The sequence below is a fragment of the Drosophila tropicalis genome, unplaced genomic scaffold (assembly GCF_018151085.1).
Source record: "Drosophila tropicalis isolate 14030-0801.00 unplaced genomic scaffold, ASM1815108v1 contig_769, whole genome shotgun sequence".
NCBI classification, from domain to species: Eukaryota; Metazoa; Arthropoda; class Insecta; order Diptera; family Drosophilidae; genus Drosophila; species Drosophila tropicalis.
The window spans coordinates 249,830-258,705 of NW_027173256.1; the positions used below are offsets into that span (position 1 = coordinate 249,830).

At 39.3% G+C, this 8,876-nt stretch overlaps 3 protein-coding genes across 5 annotated transcripts; 1 reads left to right on the top strand and 2 right to left on the bottom strand.

The window, feature by feature from the left end:
- Window positions 1–435: 435 nt before the first annotated feature.
- Naa60 (N-alpha-acetyltransferase 60) lies at window positions 436–3,135 on the bottom strand. 3 transcript variants are annotated; one of them, XM_068293498.1, is made up of 6 exons: window positions 2,547–3,135; window positions 1,522–1,645; window positions 1,292–1,456; window positions 1,008–1,228; window positions 760–871; window positions 436–660 (listed from the first exon to the last, which is right to left on the bottom strand). In XM_068293498.1, exons 1-6 carry the CDS (start codon window positions 2,561–2,563, stop codon window positions 529–531), a joined length of 771 nt encoding a protein of 256 aa, XP_068149599.1. In that variant the 5' UTR covers window positions 2,564–3,135; the 3' UTR covers window positions 436–528. The 3 variants fall into 3 exon arrangements, with proteins under 3 accessions (XP_068149599.1, XP_068149598.1, XP_068149597.1); XM_068293497.1 differs by having other exon boundaries at window positions 1,008–1,456; window positions 1,522–1,630; XM_068293496.1 differs by having other exon boundaries at window positions 1,008–1,456.
- A 241-nt stretch (window positions 3,136–3,376) lies between these two features.
- ATPsynB (ATP synthase subunit b, mitochondrial) lies at window positions 3,377–4,658 on the top strand. The gene is made up of 3 exons (XM_068293477.1): window positions 3,377–3,509; window positions 3,770–4,098; window positions 4,164–4,658. The coding sequence occupies exons 1-3, from the start codon at window positions 3,482–3,484 to the stop codon at window positions 4,536–4,538; spliced, it is 732 nt and encodes a 243-aa protein (XP_068149578.1). The 5' UTR covers window positions 3,377–3,481; the 3' UTR covers window positions 4,539–4,658.
- LOC137579700 (insulin-like growth factor-binding protein complex acid labile subunit) lies at window positions 4,619–8,108 on the bottom strand. The gene is made up of 3 exons (XM_068293476.1): window positions 7,886–8,108; window positions 7,403–7,812; window positions 4,619–5,998 (listed from the first exon to the last, which is right to left on the bottom strand). The coding sequence occupies exons 1-3, from the start codon at window positions 8,106–8,108 to the stop codon at window positions 4,964–4,966; spliced, it is 1,668 nt and encodes a 555-aa protein (XP_068149577.1). The 3' UTR covers window positions 4,619–4,963.
- Between the last annotated feature and the right edge of the window lie 768 nt (window positions 8,109–8,876).

Here is an 8,876-nt window from a genome sequence, read left to right on the forward strand (position 1 = left end):
ATCAAAATCACTGAAGAAGCCACAGCATTTAAAACAATACAAAAATAGCGAAGAAAAAAATAACTTCGGACAATTATTTACAGCAGTGAACGGAAAATATGTTTTTAAAACGTAATAATACAGGTATAAAAATGTTTTTTGTTTGTTTTTTCTTTTTACAACTTTCGACTTATGTTTGTTGTTAATTCGTTTCATTTTTTTTCAATTTAACTTGTTGCTGTTTTTTTCCCTCTTTTTTAATATATATATATATATAAAAACGAAATGATTCTATGGTTTGGTGGTCTAACATTTACAATGACAGTGTGAGTTCTGTTTATGTGTGTGTATGAGTGCGTGGGTGGGTGTGTGGAGTGGTGCGTGTATGGTTAACAGAATGATATAATGCTCCTAACACTTATCATAAACATTTTTCATTAATCGGAAGGATGTCTCTTTTGCTGTATGTATGTGTGAATGAATGTGTGTGTGTGCGTTTGCTCTGTCGCCGATGCCTTCTATTTTCCTTCCTCTATCAAGTTGGCTCATTCATTCAATAAAATTAAATCGTGTCAAGAGCTTATGGTATAACCAACGCACCACCGACTGGACACGCGATGCCATCCATACGCAAAGGCTGCTGGTGTGTCCCACCTTGGAAGCATAGTGCTTGATGTGATCTGTGTGGCAGAGAGTTAAGAGGGCAACCAAAAAGTACAAGGAAACCATAAAAAGAAAAATTAACAAAGCGAAACAGTAAAAGCATTTTGTAAAAGGATATAATAAGGTCCAAGGTGGATGGCCGCCATTTATATAGGTCACATAGGTGAAGCCGTCCTTGCCCTTGCCCCGTATGTTGTAGTAGTAGGGCAGGAACGAGTGTAGCGTGAATCTGAAACAAAAATGAAATTGATGTGATTGTTGGTTGGGTTTCGGTTTAGGGGAATTAATGGACTTTGGGCACGCCAACCAAATGTTTCAGAGGCTAATATTAAACGGAATCTGGCCCCACATCACATCACACTCACCTTCTCTTCTCGTAGAAAAATATGGCAGGTTGATTTGTGGTCAGTGTGTGTAGGAAGATGGCCTTCACCGAATGCCGTTCGACAGTCGTCAGGTGATTCATCAGGGCATCTAGCAAGAGTGAACCAATACCATTCCGTCGATGCGACCTATGCACGCCCAGTGACAGTATGTAGCCAACGTCCGCATGACGTCCCATCGAGTCGGGCAATATGCCTTTATCCTGCATGTGAAAACCGCTCAGCCTGGTGTACAATTCATCACTATCACTCATATTGGCTATTACCTCCTTATTAACATTTCGATACGGTTTGATTTCGGCAACAATTAAACCAATTATGGCCAGATTATATACAGCGGCTAAAGCAAAGAAACGCGTACTTGAGGTAATATCCTCATACCATGATAGTGGATAATCGATGGGAAACCATTCCTGGCATAGCTGGCGGACCTGCAGCAAAAGAGCAAATACATATATATATTTTAAAACTGAATTTATTGGTGAATTATCCTCACCTCGGTCAAGTCATCGGGCACCAGAAATCTTAGCTGCACATCGTTAACGGAACACAAAGGCACATGTTCACAGTCCAATCGTTTGCTGTCGTTACTACTGGGCGGTGAACTGTGTTTATTGTAGCTAATTGGGCAAGACAAAGACGTTGCGATGCGATGGAGACGACAGCGCATAGACAATGCCATAGACACGACCAAGTCGCAGGCGGCAGGCACAGACACAAAAACAGAGGCAGGGCATCGGCGGAGGCGTTGGCAAGCAAGCAAGCAAAGATACCACAAAATAAATGTTAGTTTTTGATTTTCATGATTTCTGCATTAGTGAGGAGAAGATACACGACAAATACAAAGAAATCTAGCCCCAGTAGGAAAAGATCTCTTACAAACGATGGACAAATGCATTCATAATAGTTTCTAACGATTTGTGTTTATTTTTTATTGCAAATTGTGGGAACTATTGAAACCGATCAAGTTTCCCCTTGTTTCCATATATGGCTTGTCTTGGATTATGTATAAGTATATATGTACATACATAGTTAATTTATGATATGAAGCTTTCGCTAAAAAATTCAGGCATGCGTAACCCATGAATGGACTGGCTAATAGGGGGATTGGATAATTTGATTAAACAAAAAAATGCAATATGTTTTATTTTGACAATTTGCTAATAACAATACATAAAATGCACCAATTACTAGAATGACAAATAATTTTTAGGAAAATCACTCTTTTACAAGTCAATGACGAGGACAAGTGTGTTACTAAGTTCCCCTCTGACTTAAAGAGTATCGGAGTCGGATACAAAAAGCTGACGTGCGACGATTTCACTTGCATAATATTACGCGCCGCCACCAACAATAGATAAACAAAAGCCTAAAGAGCTTAAGGGGGAATTTGATTCTTTGACCCTCTCCACCGCCACACCCATTGGCCCCCCCTTCTTGTAAATTGACCCAAATTTATACACTACACCGCCCGTTTTTCCCCTTAGGGTAGCTCTAATTTAGCTTTTTTTGCGTACTCACAGTGTAAATTGTGCCATCGTATTGTCATTGGGGGTGCTCCAGTGACCCCGCTGCTTGTGCTGCTGCCTGTCTTGCCAATCAGACCAATTATGCCTATGTCCATGGATTGGACCACAACAACCACCGCCAGCACCACCACAACCTCCAATCCCTCCACCACCACCGCTAGAACACGTTAGGCGCGGAATTTTGTCAAAAAAATTGTTTTCTTGGCGACTGCGTTTAGTTTTGCTTTTGTTTCTTAGTTGCCTTTGATCTGTGCGCTTAATTGAGTTTAATTGAACTTCACTAAACCACTTGTTCGCCTCTGGCTCTGACTCTGTCTCGCTTGGAACCACCTGAATCTGAATCTGAATGGGAACGGGAAGGCCTCCAAGTCATTCGGTTTCTTCTTTTGATTGGCATGCTATGGCTCCTGCTGATGCTACTGCTATTGGTTAGTGGCCAGTGCCCGCATCGCTAACTCTTCTCGGGCAGGTGTTTCGGTTTTATTCGTTTAACAATTCATTTTTATATGATTTGTAGCAAAATTTACAAATTAAATTAACTTAATAAAATGATTGACTGGTGGAATCGTCGAAACCAAATTGAGGTGTGACCAAAGACAAAAAAGGAAAAAACGTTGATCAAAATATACTAAAATTTATGTGATTTTAATATTTTAAATATTTATTTTTTCTTTGCTTAAATATTATATTATACGATTTATTGTACTGTTTTAAAGAAATTATTTTGAATTATTTTATTATGTGGTTTTTAAAACTTTAATTTTTAAGAATTGACAGATTTTAGTATTTTTATCCAAATTGGTATTTTTTTAGTTAGTGTAATTTTCTCTCAAAATCAGGGTCACTCTGGCTTGAACTGTCACTGTCGAATTCGGAGCGGAGCAATACTAATTGTAGCAAAACTTTGTCGCACCAGCAATAGAAAAGATGATATCCAGAGCTGCCCTACTCTCAGGTAAGTTTCCAAGATAGGAAACACCACCCAAAAGTGTCCAATTGCATATATATGTAATTCATCCTTATCAAATGTATGCTGCGAAAAATGTCCGTGAAAATTGTTACGGCACCGCCAATGTCAGCCATCGTGGTTTATGTAATCACCCAACTAACACAAATGCGAAACGTCAAAGTGCTTGCAAAGAAATTTTTGCACGAAGGATTTGTTCAATTTCCTATTATAATTTAGTTTCATACATATGTTTTTTTTTATTGCAGTCCAGCGCCCTCTGAGCGTGGTCGCCTCACGCTCGGCTGCTGCCGCCGCTGCACCCAGCGGTGCCGTTGAACGTCGCCAGCGTCCTGAACATCCCGGCAAAGTGCGCTTGGGTTTCATTCCAGAGGAATGGTTCCAGTTCTTCTACAACAAGACTGGTGTCACCGGTCCCTATACATTCGGTGTGGGTTTGATCACCTACTTGTGCTCCAAGGAAATCTATGTCATGGAACACGAATACTACAGCGGTCTGTCCCTTGGTATCATGGCCATCATTGCTGTTAAGAAGCTGGGACCTGTTGCCGCCCGCTGGGCTGACGGTGAAATCGATGTAAGTAACAAAAATGTCATAAAATTCCACCATTGCGAATGTAAAAAGTTGTATGTTCTGGACAGAAAATCGAATCAGAATGGAAAGAGGGCCGTGAGGCTGAACTTAAAGTTCTCGCTGATGCCATCGAAGCTGAGAAGAAGGAGCAATGGCGTGCTGATGGTGCTTTGCTGCTGATGGATGCCAAGAAGGAGAACATCGCATTGCAATTGGAGGCTGCTTTCCGCGAGCGTGCTATGAATGTCTACACTGAAGTCAAGCGCCGCTTGGACTACCAGGTGGAATGCCGTCACGTTGAGCGACGTCTTAGCCAGAAACACATGGTCAATTGGATTGTGTCCAATGTTCTGTCTAGCATCTCGCCCCAACAGGAGAAGGAGACACTTAACAAATGCATTGCCGATCTGAGCGCCTTGGCTCTGCGCGTCAAGTCCGCCTAAACGACTCGAGTTTTAGTTGCTAAATTGTAGATGAAAACCACTGTGAGACGCAAGATTCGATAAAAATGTCCTCAAGATGATCAAATCCAGTTAATATATTTCAACTCTGTGTCCGAGAAATATTTTATTTTTTTTGTCAAATTTTATCAAGTTTACTTTAAAGAAATGCTGTCAATTTGCCTATGATTTTGCGACTCTGTGTGTGTGTTCCAAGTCTTTAGTCTAACCTAAGGCTGACCAATGCAACGATAACTGTAGCATCTTTTAGGGGCACAACGTTCGGATTAGCGGCCATCGAAATCGATGTGTCATTCAGTATAAATTAAAAAAAATGAATATCTTTAATAATAATGAACCCAGATCTGCTTATCAAAAGAAGCCTTTAGGGCCATCAATGTAGATAAGCCACGAAATTGTTTTGTTAGTCAGTCTTCTTCGTCACTCAGATCTTCGCTGGGTAAGTGCGTCTGTTCCTGCTCTTCCTCAAAATCATGAATGATGCCCTGTTTCCGCACCGCCTGTAAATTCTGCACACAGTATTCCACAGCAGTAATGACGCATAGAGGCCTCTCGCCTTTGTAATAACCTGTATTCTCACGTAAATAGATTATCTGTCTTGCAGATAGCCAACGTTCCAGCTCAACGAAGCAGGCACATTGCCAGGGATTACCCTCAATGGCTATCCGTTTGAGATTGGGAAATGTATCGTTGGCATTGGCCAAAAAGGTTAACTTATTATTGTCGATAAGCAGCTCCATGACATTGCTAAGACTTTCCAGTACATCAATCCCAATTTCATCAAACAAATTGTGACCCAAATGCAGCTTTTGAAGATGTCGCATTGGCAAAAACATACGCACATCCAAGGAATGTAGCTTGTTGTGACCCAGTGATAAATATTCCAAAAAAGGCAGCGAGGAGAAAGCCAACGGATGCAAATACTTTATGCTGTTGGCATTCAGATTCAGTTTGCGTAATCGGGCCAATGTGTTGCCACCAAATTCATACTCATCAAAGAATTCCAGATCGTTATGCGACAAATCTAATGTATCCAGATTCGAAAGTCCAGCAAATGTTCCAGCCTTGATTTCCAGAATATCATTGGATTGCAAATACAACTTTCGTAGTGTTCCCAGACCAGTAAAATGTCCAGGACTTAGACTAGCTATGCTATTCTTGGATACGTCCAGCGTATGCAAACGGGGTAATACCCGAAACTGATTTTCAAATAGCAGGCGAATCCTGTTGCCCGATAAGTCTAAATGATGTAGATTTATTGCGAAATCTTGCGCAGCTCCGAAGATCTGAGGACGTAGTGCATCCAGGTAGTTGTGTGATAGATTCAACAGTCTCAGCTGTGATAAAGGTTTAAAAGTATCTGAAGTAATGGTTGTCAATTGATTGTAGCTTAGTTGCAGTTCCAAAAGCCCGTGTAGACCATGAAATGTGTTCACATCTAGCTAAAAACATACAAAAATGACAAAATTGGAATCCATTTGAGTAAAACATATGAATGTATGTAAATATGTACATACGTTATCTTATGAATTGTATATTCAGCTTATTAGTGTTCTTTGCCATTGAACGACTAGTGTTGAAAGCACACAGACATAATGATAGTGTTGGCAAAAAGTGATGTTATTATTTGTGTTAATGTCATCACTGATGTTAAGAAAATATTTAGGTTAACAAATTGTGAGTAACATTTATTTATAACTTTGCAAAAGAAGTCAAAGTGCTTAAAGTTATGCACTCCAAAATAATACAAAGGGCAGCACTTTTTCCGCTGCGTTGGCGCCAACTCTTTGTTATCGAGCCCTCAGCGCATGCGTAGACAAAAAAGCTGCAGGATCAGCTGTCACGTGGGTGTTTCAAAGTAAGTTTCAATTAGCGTCTACTTGAAAACTATTTTCCTTTTAATTTGAAACGTTTACTACCCGATTGCGTAGATCTCGTTTACATATGTATGTACAAATAATAAAGAAAAATCGACAGAATGCTTGGAATTGGTATAAAAAAAAGATGGTGGAAGTCTTAAAAGCAATCTTTCTGACCTCAACCAAAACATACATGTACATACATATGTATGTATGTATGTATGTACATACATACAATAAACAATAAGATTTACAGTATATTTACAAATATACAGAATGATTGGAAGCAAAGTAAGGTAAACCTCAAAGTTCAGTCCATGTATTTTTCTCTATTCTACTAATTTATTTACAGATCAACTGGGTGTAGTGGATCGGCAAGTTCATACAGATTGAATAAGAAGCAGCAATTGATTGTTTTCCGTTTAGTGAGCAATATGGGTGAGCTAGCTTACTTCAATATTGATATAATAGTGAGTTTCAATTTCAATCTACTACGTATATTGAGGTGTTTTCAGTAAATTTTCAAAATGTTTATCTTATGACGATTTTAAAACTATTTGAAATGTAGTAAAAGACGTGAGTCGATTATTATAAATAGTTTCAATACGTCAATTTTTACTAATGGTATTTTACATTGAGACAAAAAACAAAAACCTATATCAACATTACTAAGTACATATTGAATCAAAAGTCGATGGATTCTCCCTCTCTCGCTCCCGGCTTAAAGCGTTATAGTAGAACAAATATAATTTGCATATATTCTATGGATATATACATACATACATATGTACATAGGTAAAGTTCGTTTCGGTTAACTGACAATTTGCTGCAGCATAACGTTTTTGCAAAGGGCTCGTTGCGGTTAACTAAACAAACGCCGACAATTCAATGCCCCGACTAGAGACTGTTTACAATTAGATTGTTGAGGATTCTGGTTCTCTTTGTCTTAAGCTACAGGTATTCTATGTCTGCATCGGAAACACTCACCTGAGACATTCGATTATCGGTGAGCAACAGCTGCTGCAAATGGGGGCACACACCAAAGCTCACATTAATCAATTGATTGTGACTCAGGTCCAGACGGTAGAGCAATGGCATGTTTGGCATTTCGCAAACTGTCAGGAAATTGTATGTGAAATTTGCATAAATCAATTTGTGCAAGTTGCCAACGGAATCCTTTGTGAGAGTTGTCAGTCCATTGTGACTGGCATCGAGCACTTGTAGGGCCGAGCTCAGGCTAAAGTGGCTGCCTTGCAGGTTCTCTAATCCGCAATGGCTGACATTTAAATGTCGCAATTGGGGAAGACTTGAGAATCCTTCATCAAAGAGCTTCAATCGTGTCACTCGGGATAAATCCAAATTAGTTAGACTAGCCAATCGCTGGTCAAACGAAAAAGCTGCAGTTTGCAAGGGTGATGGACTTTATAGCAACGAGTCATCCAAACACAAGTCAACCTCTTTTGCACTTACCTGGACCAATAGCCAGTTCGGTTAGCTCATTTCGTATGCTCAGCGTATGCCATGTTTCAGTGGACAAGCCTTCAGAATTTATTAAATCCTCTAGACTAGCCAATTCGCTGCACTCGTAGTTACGCCAGCCGCGGGGATTACAGACTTGAGCTGCGCACCGCGGGAAGCACCGACATATGAGCCATAAAGCCAACGGCCAAAACCACTGGAGATTGGACAACATTCCTGCTCAAATGTTCGATCACAACTGACGGGGGGAATCGCATGGTAGTACCTGTGTGTGTGTGTGTGTTTGTGGGTATGGATGTTTTCTGTTCTCCAGAGCCGGTTTGGAACGTCATTGATTGAATCTCCTCACAGCTGTGTGGGCCAGAAAGTTAGTCTCAGTTAGTCAGGTGTAAACAGAAGTTATCCGGAGAGATTGAGAAAACTGCGGGCCCAACAGGAAGGACCATCATTCCGGATTGTTATCGTTGGGCTCTCTCTCCCTTTCGACTATTTTATTTCATTCTTTCCGTCTCTCTCTGTCATTTTAGCTCACTTTTTGAATTTCTTTTATCAACTTTAATATTTTGTCTATTTATTTTCCATTTTCCTAAACAAAACACATTTAGTTTACTGTTTATAACTTTTCTTTTTAATAGGCTTAGCGATTTTGTTTACGTACAATACAATATATATGTATATATTAAATATTATATTGAATAATTAGAATTAATTTATGTTTATTGTGCTGTTGCATAATGGAATTAGCAATCAAATTAGACCCGAAAAAAAATCTATACTTATATCGACGAAAACAAAAAAGAAAGCACAAAAAAAAACATAGTTAACTTAATCAAACATAATTAACAATAATAATTGCATATGTTGGGGTTCTTTTTTGTTTTGTTTATTGTTCCCCCAAAGGAGTTAGTTTAATATTCCACTAATTTGTATACATATATTAATATAATTATAGATATTTATTAATTAATTTTGCCGCACATTG

Coding starts and splice junctions, on each gene's coding strand:
- Naa60 (XM_068293496.1), bottom strand. Junction 872..1,007: donor TTTTTCTACGAGAAGAGAAG/GTGAGTGTGATG, acceptor TTTTTGTTTCAG/ATTCACGCTACACTCGTTCC. Junction 661..759: donor ATCCACCTTGGACCTTATTA/TATCCTTTTACA, acceptor CTCTGCCACACA/GATCACATCAAGCACTATGC.
- LOC137579700 (XM_068293476.1), bottom strand. CDS start 8,108: ATGTTGTCCAATCTCCAGTGGTTTTGGCCGTTGGCTTTATGGCTCATA. Junction 7,813..7,885: donor CGAACTGGCTATTGGTCCAG/GTAAGTGCAAAA, acceptor TGCAAACTGCAG/CTTTTTCGTTTGACCAGCGA. Junction 5,999..7,402: donor CCGATAATCGAATGTCTCAG/GTGAGTGTTTCC, acceptor GTATGTTTTTAG/CTAGATGTGAACACATTTCA.
- ATPsynB (XM_068293477.1), top strand. CDS start 3,482: ATGATATCCAGAGCTGCCCTACTCTCAG. Junction 3,510..3,769: donor CAGAGCTGCCCTACTCTCAG/GTAAGTTTCCAA, acceptor TTTTTATTGCAG/TCCAGCGCCCTCTGAGCGTG. Junction 4,099..4,163: donor GGGCTGACGGTGAAATCGAT/GTAAGTAACAAA, acceptor TGTTCTGGACAG/AAAATCGAATCAGAATGGAA.